Source organism: Esox lucius, chromosome 8, assembly GCF_011004845.1.
Source record: "Esox lucius isolate fEsoLuc1 chromosome 8, fEsoLuc1.pri, whole genome shotgun sequence".
NCBI lineage: Eukaryota > Metazoa > Chordata > Actinopteri > Esociformes > Esocidae > Esox > Esox lucius.
Window position 1 is genome coordinate 25,553,051 of NC_047576.1, and position 24,510 is coordinate 25,577,560.

At 42.7% G+C, this 24,510-nt stretch overlaps 1 protein-coding gene across 3 annotated transcripts in view; it reads right to left on the minus strand.

Moving 5' to 3' along the window:
* Positions 1-737: 737 nt before the first annotated feature.
* The window catches only part of trappc8 (trafficking protein particle complex 8), a 37,961-nt gene continuing 14,188 nt past the window's right edge, over positions 738-24,510 (minus strand). For all 3 annotated transcript variants that reach the window (XM_010897841.4, XM_010897840.4, XM_034293788.1), the window contains 16 exons: positions 24,098-24,203; positions 22,613-22,807; positions 21,060-21,229; positions 20,854-20,928; positions 20,540-20,666; positions 20,119-20,276; positions 19,347-19,810; positions 18,105-18,270; positions 17,391-17,487; positions 15,429-15,497; positions 15,260-15,318; positions 14,946-15,149; positions 11,255-11,356; positions 5,255-5,397; positions 2,666-2,755; positions 738-2,498 (listed from right to left, as the gene is read on the minus strand). In XM_010897841.4, the coding sequence (XP_010896143.2) occupies positions 2,261-2,498; positions 2,666-2,755; positions 5,255-5,397; positions 11,255-11,356; positions 14,946-15,149; positions 15,260-15,318; positions 15,429-15,497; positions 17,391-17,487; positions 18,105-18,270; positions 19,347-19,810; positions 20,119-20,276; positions 20,540-20,666; positions 20,854-20,928; positions 21,060-21,229; positions 22,613-22,807; positions 24,098-24,203 (2,463 nt within the window). In that variant the 3' untranslated portion in view covers positions 738-2,260. The remainder of the gene's footprint in view (positions 2,499-2,665; positions 2,756-5,254; positions 5,398-11,254; positions 11,357-14,945; positions 15,150-15,259; positions 15,319-15,428; positions 15,498-17,390; positions 17,488-18,104; positions 18,271-19,346; positions 19,811-20,118; positions 20,277-20,539; positions 20,667-20,853; positions 20,929-21,059; positions 21,230-22,612; positions 22,808-24,097; positions 24,204-24,510) is intronic.

Here is a 24,510-nt window from a genome sequence, read left to right on the forward strand (position 1 = left end):
CACAGCCCGTTTACCCACAAATGTGTACCTACGGCCATACAAAGTCAGCTATCCTACCAGTGCTCACACACTGTACACTGCGCTCGGTCGACTCGTTTGCCTGTGCTTGCAGAACTGTATTTCTTTGATTATGCTTAAGGCCTGTACTGAGCAAGGTAAAGCGTTCCAGTACTCTGCCCTGTCTGAAATGAGTTACAAGGCTTCTTGAAAATGCAGGATCTTACATCACTAAATGATCCAAAAACTATTACTCAGTTTAGGTGGATACTGAAGTGGAAACGTCCAACTGACACAGACCATAAAAATATGCTCTGGGTATGAGGAGCTGTAGTTCGTGTTTCATGATGTCATGTTATTTTATTGTACTGCTATTTCAGTCGGGTCCATCTAAGACTATACTCAAAAATGTACAAGGTTGCGAGGGCTGATTTGACAAATTATGTTATGTAAATAAGGAACAAGATTATTCAGGCTTTGTGAATTAATTGGAAATTATCTTATCGTCAGGTGTTTGTTCTAGCGGACCTACTAGGAAAATGTAATTAATGTATCATTCAATGTGAAAGCGCCTTTCTACAGGTCAGTTATAAACATTAAGTTTCACAAACAATGAGTTTTAAATACCAAAAAGGAAAATAGAAACATAGATGTACAACAGAAAACAGCCAAGGAAGTGTGGGCGTGTCAGTGAGTAAGGGTGACAAAAGTAAAGCTTGAAATAAAAACAGTACTCTTAATGCAGTCCCAGTACAAACCACCATGTCATCACACAGTTACTGTATCTCACAACCCATTTAATTGGTTATGTTTTATTTCTATTTACAGTAAATTTGTTATAAATATAATACATCATTTTCATCTGAAAAGCAGTTGAGTAAATACATACATTTAAATAACAGCTTGATCACAAGGTGGAGAAGCTCCAAGGAGGGAGAAACCCAGGGATCATGTTGATTTAATTGGTTAATCAGTTTGTGTTTGTAGAAAATGTAACGAGTATGGACTGACAGAGCGGTGTGTCCAGATGGGCGGGGGACTGAAGACCAAACACAGACAGTGTTTATACCAGGACCAAAAAGTCCGGTCGTCACATAGGATCGTGGTCAACCTCTGGTTCATATTCTAAAGGGTATTGGTAATGACTTCGGTCAGTTCGGTCCATATGGGGCAGTCCTTCGGATTTCCAGATCCAAGTTAATCCAGGAAGTAAACAACACCAACCTGTGATTTGATTTTAAACAGAAAACTAGACCAAAAAAAAATGGTGGCGGCAGACAGATGTCAGATACCATAGGAGAAACATCGTTGTCGTCTTTGCTGAGAACGTCTCTGCCGGTTTTGTGTCTTTACCTTTCACGGATTGATTTATTCGAAAGAGCTCAAAGGTCATGTTCAGTCCTTTCACTGAGATGACCAATTGATATGCTATGAGAGAAAATAATTACTCTTCCACTTGTAAGTCCATGATGCTTTGTTTTGCCGGGCCATGAAATAATTAAATAGTTAACAGTCTGATCAATGAAGTAGTAACAAGCTCAACTGATGTACGCACAATTTCATTGGAACAATCTTGCTTTTTTATTTTTCTATACAAAACAACTTATTTCCTTAATCCAGTAATGATTCATTTTGAAAAATGGGTCACAATTTTAGGGCGGGAAATTAAGTGGGTGATTTGAGATTTTTTTTCACATGCCAGTTGGAAGAAGAAAACTCTGATTTGTCAGACTCGCTCATTTGTTGAATGGGGGACGTAATTAAAAACAACAGACAGCCAGCAAGTTGGAGAATTTGGAATTCTGACAAATATGAAAAAGGTATAACATTTTTGCTTGGTAGCTTGCTCATAGTTCTCAACTGCTTATCAACCAACCAATGGGTTGTGATAACTGACAAATGACTGTTCATTGGTTACAAATTACTGATGAGTGGGCAAAGCAAATAGAATTAGGACCGAATTCCTTTTGGAATACTGTAGTAAAAAAAGGTTTGCAATATAATGCAAAAGAAATTATTATAATATTGGACACATTTCGGTTATAATTCCCTTGCTGTTTCAAACCAATTCTTTCCATTTTGTTGCCTAATGGAAACAGTCCAGAGTTCAAGTGCTTTTGATGAAGAGAAGTTGATTTGCGATATGGAAGATATTTTGTAAAGCTCTCGACACTGTTGTTACCAATCAATGGGACGCTTCAACTGTTGGTGATTATTGACAGATAACGGCTAATTGGATATTGACAAGTGGGCAGGACAATGTTCAGGTGTCATTGATGATGATGATAAGTGCTGGCGTGGCCGTCTGTTGGCTGGTCTCACACATGGCTCCCTGGTCCGCCAGCTTGGCAAAGACCCGTGGCGTTCCCAGGTTATAGACACCCGCATGCAGAAAGCAGGCTCGCAGCGGTACTCGCATCACTTCCTGTGCCCTTAACTGCAGCTTGTACTGGGTCTGGCCCAGCCATGTGAAGGAACCGTGAACCTCCAGGGACTCAGGGCTGGCATGGAGGGAGGAAATAGGGAAATGCAGGAAACACAGGAGGCAGTTCATCAGGTCAACATTTGCTCTAGCACACAAGGAACCAATGGCAGATTTAACAGTACAGTATGGAGCTTCAGCACTGCAAGGAAAAAACAGGACTACTGTGGGTGTTCTTATAGTTACCTGGTCGTTTTGTGTCGTAGGTCAATGATGACATCAACTTGAGCCAACGAGCAGTTAGACAGTGTCAACGTGACTGGAACCAAACAGAGACTAGAGAGACAGAAAAAGGAGAGGGAGGGAGGTGGGACAGAAAAAGGAGAGGGAGGGAGGAGGGACAGAAAAAGGAGAGGGAGGGAGGGACAGTATGAAAAAGATAAGGTTATATTAAAGTACCAGTCTTGAAGGGACATGGCAAGATCCTGACATTTAAGCCTTTGTTTTAGTCACCCAGGTAAACCGTGTGTGTGTAGCATTTTAATTTCCCTGCGACTAAGCGTAGTAAGAAAGTGGTTAGCATTAGATTTGCCAGCCACTTCTGATTAGCATTAGCACAATGACAGGTCATCTCCTGGCCCAGGTGTAGTGCCATACCTGTAACCTCTAATCACTCTGTTAACATTAATTAGTATTGGCTCACCAAACTATATTTCACTTACATTGAGAAGATGCACAATGGCAATGTTTTAAAAGCAATACCCCATTACACTTTTAATAACATGGGGCTGGTTTCCCAGGCACAGATAAAGTCTAGTCTAGGACAAAAAACAAGCTCAATGGAGTTTTTTATTGAACTTGATTTTTAGTTCTAGACTACACATTATCTGTGTCCCCGAAACAAGCCCATACAGCATTAGATCTGGATTAAAATGAAGACATGGAAAGCATTGGTCTGTCTGTGACAGAGACTGGTGCATCTACAAACTCATCTTACTCCCATAGACCTACAGATGGACTTTCTCAGATAATATATTGAATATTGATGGATCAAATGTACCGTTGGGCCATGTGTGTGACTGATGCTGCATATCTAATGGACCTACAATTAGGTCTGGAAATATTTGGACACTGACACAATTTTCATAATCTTGGCTCAGGATGCCACCACAATGGATTTGAAATGAAACAATCGAGATGCAATTGAAGTGCAGATTCAAGGGGTTAAACAAAAACATTGTATGAAACCTTTAGGAATTGCAACCGTTTTCATTCACTGTGCCCTTATTTCAGGGGCTCAAATGTAATTGGACGAATTAACACAACCATAAATAAAATGTAAATTTTTAATACGATGTCGAGGATCCTTAGCAGGCAATCACTGCTTGAAGTCTGGAACGCATGGACATCACCATCACTGGGATTCCTCATTTGTGATGCTTTGCCAGGCCTTTACTGCAGCTGTCTTCAGTTGTCGTTTTTTCGTGGGTCTTTCTGCCTTAAGTTGTCTTCAGCAAGTGAAATGCAAGCTCAATCTGGTTGAGATCAGGTAATTGACTCAGCCATTGCGGAATATTCCATATACACTCACCTAAAGGATTATTAGGAACACCATACTAATACGGTGTTTGACCCCCTTTCGCCTTCAGAACTGCCTTACGAAATACTCAGACCGGTCCGTCTGGCACCAACAACCATGCCACGCACAAAATTGCTTAAATCACCTTTCTTTCCCTCCCATTCTGACATTCAGTTTGGAGTTCAGGAGATTGTCTTGACCAGGACTACACCCCTATATATATATATATATATAGTAGTGAACCAATGTCCAATCGATTTCACTAAATTTGGCTGCATCTGAGCAGACAATATATTCTTATACACTTCAGAATTCATCCGGCTGCTTCTGTCACATCATCAATAAACACTATTGATCCAGTGCCACTGGAAGCCATGCATGCCCATGCCATCCCACTGCCTACACCATGTTTTACAGATGATGTGGTATGCTTCAAATCATGAACCTTTCCAAGCCTTCTCCATACTTTTTTCTTACCATCATTCTGGTACAGGTTGAGCTTAGTTTCATCTGTCCAAAAGATGCTGTTCCAGAACTGGGCTGGCTTTTTTAGATGTTTTTTGGCAAAGTCTAATCTTGCCTTTCTATTCTTGAGGCTTGTGAATGGTTTGCATCTTGTGGTGAACCCTCTGTATTTGCTCTAGTGAAGTCTTCTCTTTATGGTAGACTTGGATAATGATATGCCTACCTCCTGGAGCGTGTTCTTCACTTGGCTGGATGTTGTGAGGGGGCTTTTCTTTACCATGGAAAGGATCCTACGATCATCCACCACCGTTATCTTACGTGGAAGTCCAGGACTTTTTGTGTTCCAGAGCTCACCAGTGGTTTCTGTTTTTCCCAGAATGTACTAAACTGTTGATTTGGCCACTCCTAATGTTCTTGCTATCTCTCTGATGGATTTTTTTTTGCAGCCTAAGGATGGCCTGTTTCACTTGCATTGAGAGCTCCTTTGACCGCATGTTGTGTCCATGAAACAGCTTTTGAGTCAATTGTCCAATTACTTTTGGTCCCTTGAAAAAGTGGGGGCTACATATTAAAGAGCTGTAATTCCTAAACCCTTCCTCCAATTTGGATGTGAATACCCTGAAATGAAAGCTGAGAGACTGCACTTTAAGCCCATGCTCATTATTTAAATGTAACCTGAATACAATTATGTAAATGGCCAAAATAACAAAACTTGTGTCAGTGTCCAATTATTTCCAGACTTAACTGTATGTTTTTCATCAATGGCTGTAGTGCTTAAATGTGTGTGTTACCTCTTGTGGATGAATGGGTGCCTGTAACTCTCAGGGTAGTGGAGGTTGGTCTTGATGAGGTGGGACAGCTGCTCCATGGAGGGCCGTGTCATTGGAGGAGGAAGCTCTGGTTTAAACTTCAGCAGCACCATCTCTTGAGCCTCCTACAACAGGTCAGCACAGAACACACCATTACACAAACACAAACGGTGGTACAGAACAGCATTCCAGAACAGAGTTTATGGGGTCTTAGGCACAGCGCTTAGTAGCGTATATAGGCCATATACCATCAATATACCCTGCCTAAGAGCTGTGTCCAGGCACTCCGTGATGCATCGTGCCTAAGAACAGCTCTTACCCATGGTATATCGGCCATATACCACACCACCTCATGCCTTATTGCTTACATTTACCATAGATATCAGCCAACCAGCAGTCAAAGCACTCGGTTGATGTGTTTTCACCATTGTGCTGAGCATTTGCCTTAAACATTTTAGTAATTGCCAATTTGGCAAAATACTTAGCTAGATTGTGTGTGTGTGTGTGTCATCTACGACATTCACCTATAAGACATTGCGATATTCAAGCTGAGGTAAGTAATTCACAGAAAAGCCATTTCTTTGCAGGGACAGTGAGAGATCCTCCGTGAGAAGGGAAGGTGAGGGAGTTGGTCTCCGCAGCTCACGTGTGGGGCTATAAAAAGCCAAAAGGGACGAACAAGGTTGAGAGAAGTTTTCTCCCTTACCACCATTATGAATGAGCGAGATGAAGACACTGTTGCTATGCAACACCTTGGCTTGGAGGAAGTTGTGCTTGCAAGGGGGGAGTTCAAGCAGAAAAGCGTCAGGCTAAATGTACACGTGATCCGTCCGGATGAGTGGGAGGAAGAGCTAGAAATGGAACAAGGAAGCAAGAGAGGTGTAGAGGTGGCAGACAGCACGTTTCCTCTGCATGGCTGTTATTGGAGGGTTATTTTTAGGTTGGTGTGGATATGATAAGAGCTGTGGGGTTATATGGAGTATCCCTCCATATCCATCTAATACGCACGTTTGAACCAATCACACAGCGCTTCCACAGGAGATATGAAGGAGAGAGACGGAGAGAGACAGACTGCTGGCATGGTACAGCCAGCACCTTCAGACGTGGATGTACTCACACGTGCCGCTAAACCCACTGGATCATTACTGTGTGGGAGGAAGATGTACCATTGTGATGTCACTGTGTGGAAAAAGTGAATGGAAAAATACAGGAGGTATGTGTGTGAAGTCTGACACATTGTGTTTCATAGAAACTGAATGCATGAACAAATGTGTCTAACGCATTCACGTGCACATGCCCAGCCTGATATTGTAAAATGCTAAAAAGCCGGTGCAAGAAACCCAAAATGTTCTATCAAGGGAACTCAATTTACGATCATGTGTAATTCTGATTAATAGACTGAACAGCCTTGATTTCTCAGAAAACTGGCTTGCATCGTTCAAAAAAAAATCTGACCGTATAAAGTGTTAAATCGAAGTGCATACGCTCTAGACCACTGGGTGTTCCTCAGGGTTCGATTCTTTGTCCGACCCTATTCTCTGTATACATCAATAATGTTGCTCTTGCTGCCAGTGAATCCCTCATTCACCTTTACTCAGACAACACTATTTCGTATGCATTTGGCTCCTCGTTAAACACCGTGCATCAGCATAGCTGCAATAACATAAAACACACTTTCCATGATCTCAAACTACACCTCAATGCTAGTAAAATAAAATGCTTTGAATGGGAAACTAAATATTCCTGCCATACCCACAAACATTCTCAACTTAGATGGATTTGAGTCAGCGTATCTAGATACTTACAAGTATCTCAAAATCTGGTTAGACATTATCTAACCCATGCTGCAAAATATATCCATGTAAAAATTACCATTCAAACAGTTACTGGGGCCCACGTCAAGCCTTCGGTCTGAATGCCAAACAGTTGGCCAATATCATCCCTAGGGTGAAGCATGGGGGTGGCAGCATAGTACTGTGGGGATGTTTTTGAGTGGATGGTCTTCTGAGACTAGTCTGGATCGAGGGAAAATGAGCAGAGCAAAGTACAGACAGATCCTTGATGAAAATCTGCTCCAGATTCCCTGTTTTTTTATTTATAAATTTGCATACATCCTTGTGTGTAGTTGGATGATAAAAACAATCTATTCATCAATTTTAGAAAAATGATACCTTCAGGATTTCTATCTGAACTTTTTACTTTAACTCAACTGAAAGTATAGGTTATTTATAGGTTATATATACACTCACCTAAAGGATTATTAGGAACACCATACTAATACTGTGCTTGACCCACTTTCGCCTTCAGAACTGCCTTAATTCTACGTGGCATTGATTCAACAAGGTGCTGAAAGCATTCATTAGAAATATTGGCCCATATTGATTGGATAGCATCATGCAGTTGGAGATTTGTGGGATGCACATCCAGGGCACGAAGCTCCCGTTCCACCACATCCCAAAGATGCTCCATTGGGTTGAGATCTGGTGACTGTGGGGGCCATTTCAGTACAGTGAACTCATTGTCATGTTCTAGCAACCAATTTGAAATTATTCGAGCTTTGTGACATGGTGCATTATCCTGCTGGAAGTAGCCATCAGAGGATGGGTACATGGTGGTCATAAAGGGATGGACATGGTCAGAAACAATGCTCTGGTAGGCCGTGGCATTTAAACAATGCCGAATTGGCACTAAGGGGCCTAAAGTGTGCCAAGAAAACATCCCCCACACCATTACACCACCACCACCAGCCTGCACAGTGGTAACAAGGCATGATGGATCCATGTTCTCCAAATTCTGACTCTACCATCTGAATGTCTCAACAGAAATCAGGCAACATTCTTCCAGTCTTCAACTGTCCAATTGTAACCTCTATTTCCTATTTGTAGTGGAGATGAGTGGTACCCGGTGGGGTCTTCTGCTGTTGTAGACCATCCGCTTCAAGGTTGTGCGTGTTGTGGCTTCACAAATGCTTTGCTGCATACCTCGGTTGTAACGAGTGGTTATTTCAGTCAAAGTTGCTCTTCTATCAGCTTGAATCAGTCGGCCCATTCTCCTCTGACCTCTAGCATCAACAAGGCATTCTTTGTAAACCCTAGAAATGGTTGTGTGTGAAAATCCCAGGAACTGAGCAGATTGTGAAATACTCAGACCGGCCCGTCTGGCACCAACAACCATACCACGCTTAAAATTGCTTAAATCACCTTTCTTTCCCATTCTGACATTCAGTTTGGAATTCTGGAGATGAGGGAATAGTTTTTTTGGCAAATATATTTTCATAACAAAAGAAAGTGACATTTCATCACCAAAGTGCATATTCACCCCACCTGGGCAGTGTGACAGCCTGTTAGTATATAGTCACACTCCCAGGACAGTGTGACAGCCTGTTAGTATATAGTCACACTCCCAGGACAGTGTGACAGCCTGTTAGTATATAGTCACACTCCCAGGACAGTGTGACAGCCTGTTAGTATATAGTCACACTCCCAGGACAGTGTGACAGCCTGTTAGTATATAGTCACACTCCCAGGACAGTGTGACAGCCTGTTAGTATATAGTCACACTCCCAGGACAGTGGGACAGCCTGTTAGTGTCTCCCAGGACAGTGGGACAGCCTGTTAGTGTCTCCCAGGACAGTGGGACAGCCTGTTAGTGTCTCCCAGGACAGTGGGACAGCCTGTTAGTGTCTCCCAGGACAGTGGGACAGCCTGTTAGTGTCTCCCAGGACAGTGGGACAGCCTGTTAGTGTCTCCCAGGACAGTGTGACAGCCTGTTAGTGTCTCCCAGGACAGTGTGACAGCCTGTTAGTGTCTCCCAGGACAGTGGGACAGCCTGTAAGTGTTTTTACTTTACTGTAGTAATGCTCTTACAGATCCGACTGCACCACATTTGCAGTCTCCCACCCAAATGTGACCTACTCAATCAGGACTGGGCTTAATTCTTGGCTCTAGGGCCACATTTAGAGGACTGTCATTTTCTTTTTAATGTACATTTGCTTGTCAAAATTGCAGGTAGTTTGCTCACCCTTTTAAAAGATCCTACACTCCTCCTAAATGGACATTTATGGCCCGGGTCCCTCATACCGGACTTCCTCCACACACACACACTTCTGACTGAAGTACTCACCACCCAATTACAACACTGAGCACCATGGAAAACCATTTACCATACTGCCCCGAAACCATGGGAACTCTCGCTCCCAGCAGCCCAGAATCTCAAAACCAAACTGCACAGCCCTGGCTGTATTAGGTTGTATTCTTTTGATTTTGTTATTCTGCTTCTTTGTTAGGATTACGTGCAATTACCTAGTTTTTTCCCCAAATGAGCATACACTCCCTTGTGTTATTACAATAATGAACTATCTCTACAGAAACCTCCGTCAGGCCAGGAAGTTTTCCAGTGCCACCAAGGTCCCAAAGATGAAACGCTGTTTGGTAGAAGGCCAAGAAAACACTCAACCAGAGTTCAATTCACTGGCCGGTTAGACCTTAATAGGATGCTTTTGGTAGCAAGGTCAAAAGAATGAATGAAAACAATTTAAAAACAGAATAGCAAAGTGGAGTAGCATTATTTGTTTTGTACTTTCATCTGCAGTAATGGCGGTGGGCATTTCTCCACAATAATAGGCGCCCTTGATAAAGATGAGCAGAAAATGTAGTATAAAAGAAAGAAAAAACTAAGATAATTAGCTATTTTGAACATTTGGAATGTAGCGTACAACATGGAATATATTGTAATTCCTCCTGATTTCAGGGAATTAACCAGAATCCCATTTCTCCAAATGAATGGCATCCTTCTGTAAAAAGCTTCCATTGTAAGGATAAGAGCAGAGTTTGGGGAACACAGGGACATTAGACCATGATCATACAGAATTTTCCAGATCATTTAGTCCTTCAGACGTCCCTCTTCTATTCAAACCACAGGTTTCCAATGAGTTTTAAGTCAAAATCTAATGATGGCTAATGTAAAATTGCAATCAATAATGGCTGATGTTCTGGAAACGCCTCCAAATAAGCAATTGTCATTGAGGTAAGATCTAACTGCAGATTTGGAGACTTGGTCACCACAACATGCAATCAAGTTCTATAACTCTCCAACTGTCACGATTGGATCCTTCTTCATCTCCCAGGACAATCACCCCCCAAAGACAATCACCCCCCAAGGACAATACTCCTCACTGTACAGGGAGGGAAGATGCACTACTAAAAAGTATTTATTAATTGCCCTTTTGCCTGCTTACTCAACCAGACAATGCGCTCTAAACTCAGCGTTGTTTTTTTGGAGCCACCCAATGGTACCTCTTGGATGGGTAGGTCCACAACACCAGTCAAAAGTTTGGACAAACTTCCCCATTCAAGTGAAGGGGCAAGTGCATCCAAACTTTTGACTGGTACTGTATGTGGACACGCCCGGTGCTTGAACGGATGCTTTAGGACAGGCAGTTAAGAGCTGAATGGAGACTAGTGGATTCAGTTCAGCTAGTGTTCCCGGTCATGTATTTATCCCTCACAAGTTTGGAGACTACTACTCACACCCCAGCTAGTTTAGGTTGACTGGAAACTTCACTGAAAATGTAATACTAAAAAAGGGATTTGGAGTGTAGGCCATAAAATTAAATGTGCTTTAGCGGCCAATGATATTGGAGTACAGTACCTATCTACTTTTTCTCCTGACAGAAGTGACTGGAAAGCAGGAGGAGAGCGGACATACCATGCTAATGTTAATGGTTTTGCTCACCTTATAGCCTGTTAATTGCCAACAGTGCCATTTCTTCCCAATGAGCATACACCAGTTTCAAACTAACAAGAGTTTATTCTACTGGTGACTACCGACCTTATAAATTATTAGCTACTGAGGAAGAGCCAATCAGGACAACTGACTGATCTAAATCCAGTTGTCTCTCCATTCTGGGCTGTGTGTAATCTTCAGTTTAGTCACTGGGCATGTCCACATAGTGTGCGCCTGTGTATGTTACAATATATGTACCTCTTTCTGTGTGAGGGAGCAGGCCTCTTTGCCGATGGTCTGTAGGGCCACATGAAGCTGTCCCTCCAGAATCACCTGCTTGTTGTCCTCAACAACAAAGGCCTGTAAACAACAACATAACTATAAGAAAGTAATTACAGATTTTCTTTTTAAGAAACACACCTCAAAACTTATAAACCCATTTCCCAAAATGTTGGGACGCTGTGTGAAATGCAAATAAAAACAATGTGATGATGTGCCAATCATTTTTCCCTGTATTTAATTTAATATAGTACAAAGACAACAAATCAAATGTTGAAACTAATAAAATGTATCGTTTTTGGAGAAATACATCTTAAAAAATCTTGGGGCAGGGACATGTTTACCACTGTTGCATCACCTCTTTTAACAATACTTCATAAGCATTTGGGAACGGAGGAGGCGAATTGCTTTAGTTTTGAAAGTGAAATGTATTCCCACTCTTGCTTGATATAGGACTGCAGCTGCTCAACTGTTTGGCATCTCCTTTGTCGTATTTTTCGTTTCATAATGCACCAAAGGCTTTCAGTGGGTGACAGTTCTGGACAGCAGGCAGGTCAGTTTAGCACCTGGACTCTTTTACTACAGAGCCAAGCTGTTGTAATACGTAGAGAATGTTGTGTGGGCATTGTCTTGCTGAAATAAGGAAAACCTGTATATATTGTTCAGCATTTATGGTGCCTTTACAGATGTGCAAGTCACCCATGCCAAGTGCACTAATACCACACCATCACAAATGCTGACATTTGAACTGTGCGCTGATAAGCCAGATGGTCCCTCTTCTCTTTAAACTGGCGGACCCAGCATCCATGATTCCCAAACATAATCTCATATTTAGATTAGTCAGATCACAGGTAGGGCTGCACGATTTGGATAAAATACAGATTTCTTTGACAAATATTGCAATTGCGGGAATGATTTGAGATTATCAAACACGGTTGTAAACAGTGTAGATAATCTCACTTAAAAATAGAGATCATAGCCTACATAATGTGCTATTAAACTGAATAACTACATTTTTAAAGTTCAGTGTTTCCTATTTTAGACTTATTACCAATTTGAAGGTGCAGCCTGTGCCAAACTATTTGTTTAACTTCTCATTTAATGTAATGGCGTTTACTATGTTTGTGCCGTTGCCATAGCTGGTTAGGCAACATTTCTCAACCCTTGAGGTACAGAGGTATGCAGACTCAAAAGTCTGCATACCTTTGTTCTTAATACAATGTATTGCCCCCTTTAGTATCAATGACAGTGTGCAGTCTTTTGTAATAGTTGTCTATGAGGCCCCAAATTCTTTCAGGTGGTATAGCAGCCCATTCGTCTTGGCAAAATGCCTCCAGGTTATGCAAAGTCTCTGGTCATCTTGAATGAACCGCACGATTGAGATATCCCCCGAGTGGCTCGGTGATATAAAGGTCAGGAGACTGTGATGGCCGCTCCAGAACCTTCACCTTTTTCTGCTGAAACTACTGGAGAGTCAACTTGGCCTTGTGCTTAGGGTCATCGTCATGCTGGAAAGTCCAAGAGCGTCCCATGCGCAGCTTTCGTGCAGAAGAATGCAAATTGTCTGCAAGTATTTTCTGATAACATGCAGCATTCATTTTGCCATACATTTTCACAAGATTTCCTGTGCCTTTACACACCCCAAAAACATTAATGAGCCATCATCATGCTTCACAGTGGGGATGATATTCTGTTCACTATAGACCTTGCTGGCCCCTCTCCAAACATAGCGCTTATGGTTGTGACCATAAAGCTCTATTTTGGTCTCGTCACTCCAAATTACAGTGCCAGAAGCTGTGAGGTGTGTTAAGGTGTTGTCGGGCATATTGTAACCAGGCTTTTTTTGTGGCATTGGCACAGTAATGGCTTCTTTCTGGCAACTCGACCATGCAGCTCAATATTATTTGTTCAGGTATCGTCGTATTGTGCTCCTTGAAACAACCACACAGTCTTTTCACAGAGCAGCCTGTATTACTCCTGAGGTTACCTGCAGGTTTTTCTATGTATCCCAAACAAATCTTCTGGCAGTTTTGGCTGAAATCTTTCTTGGTCTACTGGACCATGGTTTGGTATCAAGAGATCCCAGAATTTTCCACTTGTTAATAAGTGATTGAACAGTACTGACTGGCATTTGCAAGGCTTTGGATATCTTTTTATATGCTTTTCCAAGATAGTGCCACTCGCTATCTTTTTTGCTGAAAATCAACTAAGTTGGCGATTTGGATATGGCACATGTAAATATCGCAATTTCTATTATATTTTGATTTATTGTGCATAGGACAGTTTAATTGTGCATAGAACAAAATATTTGATGAATTAAGCATTAGACGGTTTTCCACTTTGCATCAGTCCATCTTAAATGAGCTCGGGCCCAGAAAAGTCAGTGGCGGTTAACAATCTTGTTCATATGAGTTCTTTACATGATAAAGTTTTAACTCACATTTGTGGATGCAATGACATACTGTGTTCACAGACAATGGTTTTCTAAAATGTTCCGGAGCACATGAAATGATGTCCACTACAGAATTGTCTGTTTTTAATGCAGTGAGGGCCCGAAGATGATAGCCATCAAATACTGGTTTCCAGCATTGTCCCTTGCGTGCAGAGATGTCTCCGGATTCTCTGAATCTTTTAATAATATGACGTACCGTTGATGATGAGATCCCAAACTCTTTGCAATTTTACATTGAGAAATGTCTTTCTTAAATTGCTGAACCTTTTCCCTGCCCAGTCTTTCACAGAGCGGTGAACCCCTCCCCATCTTTACTTCTGAAAGACTCATCCTCTCTGGGATGCTCTTGTTATACCCAATCATGTTACTGACCTACTGCCAATTCACCTAATTAGTTATGAGATGTTCCACCAGGATTTTTCTTTTAGCATTAAAAACATTTTCCAGTCCTTTCTTGCCCCATCATAGCTTTTTTGAAACATGTTACTGGGATCAAATTCAAAGTGGACAATAACATTTCTCAGTTTCAACATTTGATATTTTGTCTGTGTACTAATTTCTATTGAACACAGGGTTCAAAAGATCTACACATCATAGCATTCCTTTTTCTTTATATTTTACACAACATCCCAACTTTTTTGGAAACAGGGTTGAAAAACAGACAGTGTAAAGCGGAGGTCTCAAACCGGTTCCACGGAGGGCCAAGTGTCTGCAGGTTTTCGCTCTGACCTTGTACTTAATTGACTAATTAGGTCACTAATTGGTTCGTTTCTACCCCCACCTGGTTGTTTAGGTCTGAACTGGGAACAAATTTAAATGAAAACCCAAAAACCTGCAGACACATGGCCCTCTGTGGAACCGGTTTGAGACCTCTGGTGTAAAGTGTCATACTCATGAGAAGGATGAGCTAGCCAATCTGCAGTCTAGAATTGGATGAGCTAGCCAATCAGTGAGACACAACTGATGATGTAAAAGTGTCATTGGCCTAGTGTATATCCAATATGGTCAGTGTATAATATCACCCCAGCAAATAAAAATTTGCTACTTAGTAGTTTCAGCCCTGTTTGCTGGGACGGCCAGAACTAAAGCTACAAATGGCTAGCACAATAATAGCAGTAAATTCAATAAGGATTTATTAAAGTTATGCAGTCATACTATTACCAGTAAAACAAATGCAAATGTTAATGTAATGGTGTTTACTAAATTCTGTGGTTTCACCTTCCAAAGGACGATGATGTCCAGGTCAACCTCATTGCACTTCCTGACCAGGCTCGTTAAATCCTCAGCTCCGCCCCCAGGCCCCGCCCCTTGACTCCTGGAAAGTCTCCCCTGGGTCTCCACGGCAACGGGCGGTCTCCTTGAATCAGAGGGCGGACACCTCCGGAAGAAGAAGTCTGCACAAGGAGTAGTGGAGCTGATGATCTGAGGAGCCACCAGAGGAGAGAACAGACAGAGGGGAACAGAATTACTACAATAAGAGGCCTGACAGTCACAGGACACGTGTTTTCCTCCTCTTATATTGGTAAGCATACCTGTTCATTCCCAAGGCTCAGGTCTGCAAAAATGTATTTCTCTATTGCTGCTGAGGTAGCTGGGATGCAGAACATAAAAATAGACATTAGAGGATATAATTCTCATTATTTACTAATTCTGCTGGTTGGCGTGCATGCGTGCTTGTGTGGATGCAAGTCATGATGGTACCTTGCACGGGTTTACATCGTGTGGCTCTGAAGCACAGCTTGCCCCTCTCTCTGCTGTTAAGTTTGCAATCTGAAATTACCCAGAAAAAGGAGGATTGAAGAAATGTTACTCCTCTTCCCATCTCGCCATCCTGTTCTCCATGAACTCTAACAATCATGGAAAACGTTCAATCATTTACTGCACAAAGAACTATTTGTAAGTACAATTCATACAATAAAAACGTAATAACAAACACTACAGACTTGCACAGCAAGAGCTGGGGCACAGAAAAACACCCATGAAGATGAACTGACAGAATCATTTCAATGACAATCAATTGAACAACATGTTTTTAAACATTTAATTCCTCTAAAACAACTAATGCTACTTTACCTTCTATATAGCTATAAATTCCTCATTATTAATCAACATTATTAGTAAACTTTATGAGTGTCATTTATCATAATGAAGGACTTGACTTGCACAAGGACCGTTCTTTTACATGGCTAACAAAAAGGATACAATAATGTCAAATGTTAAGTTAGCCAATTAAAGCCTAGAGTGGCTTATGAGTCAGAGATCACAAAGACACCCCCAAACACCATCTGACGGTCACACACATTATAGGCTCTTCTCAGGTGACCACTAACCACTATGGGCCAGCTGCAGCAGATTTGTTCTAAAAAGTGCTCAAAAAACTGAAATGACATTCAGAGAAGGAAACCTTGGAGAAAAGCAGCTTAATGTAGTGTAACATCATTGACAACATGGTGTGTACTAGGCAAATGTAGTGTAACAATAAGTAGACAACATGACGTAGTGTAGCATAATGTAGTGTAACGATATGTAGACAACATGACGTAGTGTAGCATAATGTAGTGTAACGATGTGTAGACAACATGACGTAGTGTAGCATAATGTAGTGTAACGATGTGTAGACAACATGACGTAGTGTAGCATAATGTAGTGTAACGATGTGTAGACAACATGACGTAGTGTAGCATAATGTAGTGTAACGATGTGTAGACAACATGACGTAGTGTAGCATAATGTAGTGTAACGATATGTAGACAACATGACGTAGTGTAGCATAATGTAGTGTAACGATGTGTAGACAACATGACAGAGTAGGGTGGAAGAGAAAAAAGAAAGTATTGCCAGTTGTGGACATTGACGGATGAATAAGCGCAGTGCAACGACACATCACAGTGTAATGTCACAAGTGTGCAATGTTATGAGCGTCATGGTTTAATAACATTACAATCAGCAGTAGGACATGAGTCTGAAGGAGAGCTCAATTAAGAAAGGCTTTCATTAAAGAACATGAGTGTGTGGGTTGTAGTGATAACCATCACAGGGTCTCAGGTTCTCCTCTCTGCCCTGGTCAATGCCACCTCTACAGAGTCGCATTTCCATATTTGATGACACGGTAGAAATGAGAGAAAGTGTCCCATGTAGGTGTGTGTGTGTATTAGTACTTGAACCTCTATAGTATATAATGACACTGTTCTAGCGAGAGGCAAAAAGGTCTCCCTGCACTCGGCTTTGTGTCCTGGACACTAGCCACGTCCTCAGTCGTCATCACTGAGTGTTTTTCTTCAGGGATCCTCTACCCAGCCTGGCGGAGAGCCCAATAACAAGAGCTGGATCTGAATTTAAAACATTTAAAGCGAGTCATGGAACAACATAGTATGAAAATATGCTAAATGTAAGCTGTTCTTGATAAGAATGTCTGTGAAATCCCTCAAATAAAATGCACTGTGAATACTCACTACCATTCCCTAACAAACCACTGTAGCCCTTTCTACAAAGTAGGACACATGAAAGTGTGCAAATCAAAAGTTGACACCAAATTGTCAATCATAGTACCCTCTCTCAGGGACCTTGGAAGTTAAACCTGAAAGAACAGAAGAACACAGAACGAATATATGCATTCTGAAACACAGCCTTTTCTGTAGTCCTTGAGGGCAGACCAGTACAAACCTTTGTCTTCTGCTGGGTTTATACACCTGTGTAATCTCCACTGTTTACTGCTGCTAGAGACCTGTGCAATGTGAAACTCTCGCACCCCAGCCTCATTCTGGAGAGAAAGAGACAGAAGGAAGGGGAAAAGCAGAGATACAGAGAGGTGAGCGCACAGTATGAATTATAAATGATAAACATCTTAAAGGCAGACTTGTTGCAGGATTCCAACCATCTCTTAACTTGAAAACAAGGGTTCACCTTTGGTGATTCTGCAATTTAAAGTTACTCCAGATACTGCTGCTGTATCTACGGTAGGATACACAGCTGACAGTGGCCCACTCATTCCTCCAGTAGTTACATTATCTATACATTGTCTACTGAATATTTTTGGAGACAGAAGATATAGTGCAGAAGCCCTTCTGTACCAGTGTAAAGCATTAAACAAGGTTGTTATGCATTGACCAGTTATATGGTCAAATAACTCAACATACCGAATGTCAACCTGGGACAGCATTGACTTCACATGTTATTTCCAAACAATGGACCCTGTGTGTGTCAACCCATTACTGCCCCGCATATCAAAACAGCATTCATGTTTCAAGATCAACAGTAATAAGCGCGGCATAGAGACGTTCAGACGCAGCGTTCTCCAATGTCGGAGATAAAATGAGCATGGCGTGTTAGCGGGTGCATGTGTGAAAGGGATAGCATCTCTGCGCGTGTTCAGCTCACCGTGTTGATGTTTTCCACATCGACAAAGACCAGCATGCTGCCGTTCCTCCTCTCGTCCTCCTCCTCCGCCTCCTCCTCCGGCAGAGTGTTACTACGACAGGCGGTGGCTCGAACACACAGAGAACGACTGGCGCAAATGAAGACCGTGTGACGCAACACTCTGTGACTGGGGGGGGGGGGGGGGGATAAGGAGTCATGGAAATGTGTGAGTGTCATGGATTTAAAATGGACTCACAAACCTGGTGCTCAGTAATGCTACAAGCCCTATATTGAAACTGTTGAAAAGTTTAAATAAATCATTTTTTAAAGTAGGGAAATAAATCATTTTCTAAATAAATCATTTTCTGATCAAGTGCCTCCAATCTCCATGGAGCTGAGCAGTGAAAAACATAGAACATTTCAGGAGCACCTTCAGTGAAAGCACCTGAGTGAAATGATACTCTAATATGTTGCAGGCTCATTTACAATGTTCTACTCTTACAGATTATTATTCTGTAAATTATGATCACCGTTACAGTGAAAAGAAAATGACTATCCCCTACCTGACCTTAGCAGGCCGAGTGAACATCCTACCTGACCTTAGCAGGCCGAGTGAACATCCTACCTGACCTGAGCAGGCCTGAGTGAACATCCTACCTGACCTTAGCAGGCCGAGTGAACATCCTACCTGACCTGAGCAGGCCTGAGTGAACATCCTACCTGACCTTAGCAGGCCGAGTGAACATCCTACCTGACCTGAGCAGGCCTGAGTGAACATCCTACCTGACCTGAGCAGGCCTGAGTGAACATCCTACCTGACCTGAGCAGGCCTGAGTGAACATCCTACCTGACCTGAGCAGGCCTGAGTGAACATCCTACCTGACCTGAGCAGGCCTGAGTGAACATCCTACCTGACCTGAGCAGGCCTGAGTGAACATCCTACCTGACCTGAGCAGGCCTGAGTGAACATCCTACCTGACCTGAGCAGGCCTGAGTGAACATCCTACCTGACCTGAGCAGGCCTGAGTGAACATCCTACCTGACCTGAGCAGGCCTGAGTGAACATCCTACCTGACCTGAGCAGGCCTGAGTGAACATCCTACCTGACCTGAGCAGGCCTGAGTGAACATCCTACCTGACCTGAGCAGGCCTGAGTGAACATCCTACCTGACCTGAGCAGGCCTGAGTGAACATCCTACCTGACCTGAGCAGGCCTGAGTGAACATCCTACCTGACCTGAGCAGGCCTGAGTGAACATCCTACCTGATCTTGCCCCCCTTGACGGCGCTCTCATAGTAGAACAGGAAGTTGATTTCGTGGACACCTTCATGGTCTGGACCTCTAAGCCACAGTGGCAGCTGGGTAGATTGGCCAGGCTTCAGTACCCTGTCTTCAAGGGGGATCTCTGCTACTCCATTAGATGTACCAGATCCCCCTTCCCCCAACCCAAAGTCCCCTGCGGACACCAGCGTCACTGCGGCGACTGATCCAGGCGTGGCACCTGGGGGTGTGGCCAGAGTTTTGTAGGCAGAGCAGTTCTCGAAAGAGGTGGGGCTGAGGGGGGTGAGCGGCGTGGCTAGGGAGGAGCTTCCGAAGGTGAAGAAGTCAGGGTGCGTGGACACTACCCGCAGGCCACACAGGGGAACGCCACTCACGTTACAGAACTCAACGTAGGCCTTCCTAATCTCACCACACAGCAGAGCAGTGGGAAACTGGAGGAAGAACACCTGGGAGGGAGGGACGGACAGCATACAGAGAGAAGAGAAAGAGAGGAAAAGGACAGAGATTCAGTTTAATATAAATGGTAATTCACGGCAGAAAATAGAAGAAAAAAAAAATGAAGAAGTTGATGAAATCCCCCAAAAAGTAATAGTCTGAAAGCAACCCATTTTTAATGCCTATTGCATAGTCAAAGTTGGAACCCATACTTTCTGGTCCTGAGCCATTCTACGATTGCCAACAATCCAATCCTCCCTACAGCTACAGTCATTTCTAATGAGGAGGGGCCCAGCTTGATTTGGTGGTGAGCAAGTACCTCAAGTAGAGGCATTGGAGGTGTGATGGTGGGGTCAAGACGTCGGTCAGGACCGTGGCTGACCGAGGTCTTCTCTTCTTTGGTCTGGTTCAACCGCGGACCCTGGATCTCAAGGTCCTGTCGGCCACGAACTGATGTCCCGTCCGCGGGGGATGGACCTATAAAGAGAACCAAAGCCGCTGTATCCACAGGTAATCTGATGATATAGGACAGGTATGATGCAAAATGACTGTTGTAATTAGGTTGGCAACCAGTTATTAACAGCAACAAGGCACCTTAGGGGACTGTGCTATATTGCCAAACCCCTGAACATAATACACTCCACATTGCCCCAAAGAACACACCCTGTGTACCTTCTTAATCAGAGCACAGGTTTCCCAGTGAGTGTGTGTGTGTGTGTGTGTGTGTGTGTGTGTGTTACCATCACTCTTCAAGGCTGCGCTGCTGCTAACCGTCGTGCCTCCAGTAGAGGGGGTGGAGGCCAGGTTATAGACCAGACCCAGGATGTTGAGCTGACCTGTCTGGTGAGGAAGCAGCTTCAGGCGAGCCTGGGTAGAGAGGAGAGGAACGAAAAGCAGAGGTCAGACAGACAAGCAGGGAGAGACAGACAGGGAGAGGGACAAATAAAAGGTTGTGGGTTGGAGCTGGACAGAGAAGTCAGAAACGGAGAGGAAAGAAAGAGAGGGAGAGGAAAGACAGCGAGAGAACATCAGAGAACCATGAAAGGCAGCTCACCACTTTTGTCTCCTCAGGGTTCAGGAAGAACTCTGGGATCACTTCAGTGGCGATGATGTCATCACTCTGCTTCGTCTGCAGCGAACAAAGGTTGGAAAACAGGTCAAACAAGCCTGATGACAGTATGGTCCTATAGATCAGGAAACTAAGGAACTCAGCCCTGCTCTCAGCACTATGGGCTCACAGACCAGAGATCACACACCCACCCCAGGGACCAGGGTCTCCTTCTCATTACTGAAGGCCAATGCATCTCCGACTGCAGCATCCTGAGGTCGGGAGAAGTCTTTAAGCGTGAACTTCCAGAGTAGCGAGACGTCAGAGAGAACCAGCGGAACCTTTAGTGGGTTCCGGAACACCACCTCAACTATGATGGGTTCTAGAGGTAGAGAAAATCCAGGACAAGAACAGAGAACAAAACAGAGAAAACCAAAATTAAGGAGAACAACACAGTTTGTAATCTGCTGGGGGTGCAGGTGTGGAGTGTGTTTGGCTAGCAAGTTTTCACCCTCATATTTTGTTAAAGAAATCGATGAGAGATAAAAACAGACTCGCTAAAAGACAGGATGGGTGAAAGACGAATTGTAAAAGCTGCTTTATACATCTAACGACATGCCTGTGGACAATTAAGAATGCAGTAACATGCAGTAATTGTGTAGGTAATAATCAATAGAACATTTTTATTGTTGCATTCTAATGGTCAACAGACAAACTGACAGATTTGTTTTGAGGAAGATGAATGGTGCACAGGGAGTTTCATTCAAATGAGAAACAGAATATAAAACTTGAGTTACACATTACATTGGGCACAGTGTAAATGAGGTTAATATCTTTTCAGGATATTTATTATTAACATAAAACAAGTTTTAAAAAATAATGAAAAAGTGATATGCCTGGTTATTTATTTCATCCAGCCATGGAATGATTTTGGTAGGGCTAAAATAGTCTGGTGTAGCCTACATAAATATAACTGTCAGATTGTAATACCTTTAAAAACAATATTTTGTTGATATTTCAGATTATCTGGGTAAGCACTTTTTCCCTTTAGGCAACTTTATAATGTTTCTAAACATTAAGAGCTTGACTAAATAGGCACATTGATTTTATGTGTATCCAGCGAAGATGTTGCTATCCAGATAGCTCTACTGGCATGTTGATTGTGTGCAAATAATTAAAAAGGACAGTCTTCCCTGCTGCGTGAGGATAATAATAGACAATGCCTTTTTGTTTTTAGCTTAAGCCAGTGTTAGATTTAAGTGTTAAATTATTTTACATCCTGACTGTTGTTGCATTTCCACTCAACATATAATTGGTTGTAGAGAACTCTGACATTGATTTCATATTTCTGATGTTGGTGCATTGTTATGAGGAAGAGCAACAAGGAAACAAATTGATATTTGGCCATTGGCTCACCCAACATTAACAGTCTGGGACTTTTGTGATTAACAGAAAATTATTTTACAAAATGGCAATTCCCAGGGGTCCAGTACGGCTTGACAGCACCACAATTAGCACTAAAGATCAAAAGTCACAGAACGCATATTTAACTACCACGTACGTACAATGTTTTAAACACGCAGGCTTATGGTTGATAACAGTCCTCTTGGCATATCACAATACTGCACAGTTGTGCGCTGGTGGTACAAGTTCAAACATAATGAAACACTAACTGCCACACAATCATAATTAATGCCATCGTAACATCACCCCAAACCTCTCGCTCACGTTAGACAAATGCTGCACAAGCCTTTTGGGATCTTACCCTCTACTACAGCCAGGGGAAAGCGGAGGTTGTCCGTCTGACTGTTCAGACAGCACTGGGTGGCTTGAAACGTTGCTGGGACGACCCCGCGATTCGCGGAGGCGACCACCTGCTCCTCGAGATCCCGCCACATGGCGGCGAGGTCACGGTCAAACTCCTGGTCCAGGGAAACATGGGTTGCTGCTTGCTTCTCACCTGACCATTAACCAATATAACAACCAATCAATAATTCAGATCACAGGAGGATAAAACAGGCACAATACAGTAGAATATAGTATACACACAAGTTCCCGGAAACTGGGGGGGGGGGGGGGGTTTACGATAATGAAATACAAATGAAATACTTCTGGAAGGAATATTTTACGATACTGTGTCGTGTTCAACTGGAGAGCCTGGGTAAAATGAAGCAGCTGTAATCAGTGGGGGCACAGGCTTACTCCAGACAGGCTGATTAAGAAATGCAATGTATTCTGGGGTTCAGCCCTGCTCACCTTAACACTGCCTGTGTCTTAAATGGCTGGCTATTCCCTAAATAGAGAGCATCCATAGGGCTTTAGTCAAATGTAGTGCTCTATAAAATAAATCAGGGGCCATTTGAGACACAGTCTAACCATCCTGACCTTCATTTCAAGTCCTCTGTTAATGAGGAAACTAGTCACAGTTTGCCTCAGCAGGAGGGCACCAGCCGCTACACAAACACACAGACACACAATCTTCACAGCTTTAAATATGGGATTACTGAGGAGCAATGTGTGTGCATCCCAACATTTCCATTAGCTGGTAAATGGCAGCTTTTGGCTGATAAAATACATAAAAAAATACAATAAATAAAACGGTTGCAAGCCAAATTGCCTGAGAGAAAGTAAATCTAATGGTATCTTGGTGGAATGACTTCAGTGCTATAAGGGAGATTAACACATGCAAACTGCTGCAGCCCCTCAAAGGAATTGTTCTGGAGTTCATGTGCTGAAGGAAGACAGGCTGGGAATCCCAGAATTACAGTACATTTTGAATTACATGTATGAATTGCTATTTCATTCCAATTAATACTTGAATTTGAATTGGTCACAAACCACAAGAAACAGTATTTGAATTTGTATTTTCATTAGAGTAAGACTCTGAAATCCAAGAACAGTAGGAAGCACAAAGCTCAACTGAGCAGAAACTCTGTCCACAGCAAGGAGAAGCAGTACATTCTAGGTAAGTGGGTGTGCATTCCTTCAAGGAGTAAATGGCAGTCAACTGGGTGATACCTCAATAGCCAGACAACAGCAAGAATTACAACAACAATAAGCACGTAAACATTTAATTCAGAAATCTGTGAGGAGAAGAGTGCTCTTTAAATCCTAAGGCACAGCATAGAGCTGGTTAAAAAAAAAACGACTAACACAAGCAAGTAATTTGTAAAAACAATGATTCAAGGCAGTAGTGTTGCCAATGTAGGTGCCAACGCATGAGGTGTGTGTGTGTGTGTGTCAGTCTTACCCTCTGCCAGGCGGCGTTCGTGGCCGAAATAGACTCTGGTGGCAGAGCTGTTGATGTAGGGTAGGGGCAGCTGAGGTAGTGCCACATCACACACTCCTGTCACATTCTGAAGGAACAGGGACCATAGTTAAACACATTAAAATGTAGCCACCTGGGCAAGACGCAATAACACACTCTGGGTGCTGAGCTATGTTAGAAAATCCACATTCATCTAGAACAAGCTCAGCTGATTTCTAACAAGATGCAACACAGCAACTTGACGAGCCTCTTCAACATGAAAATAAACCTTCTTTAACAAGGAAACACTTTTTTGTAGAGGACAGCAATTAAATCTGTCAGTTCAAGAAACCTTTTTCTTATCAAAATAACTGCCATTTTGTTCCAGCCAACTCATTCTTTCTTCCTTTGTGTCT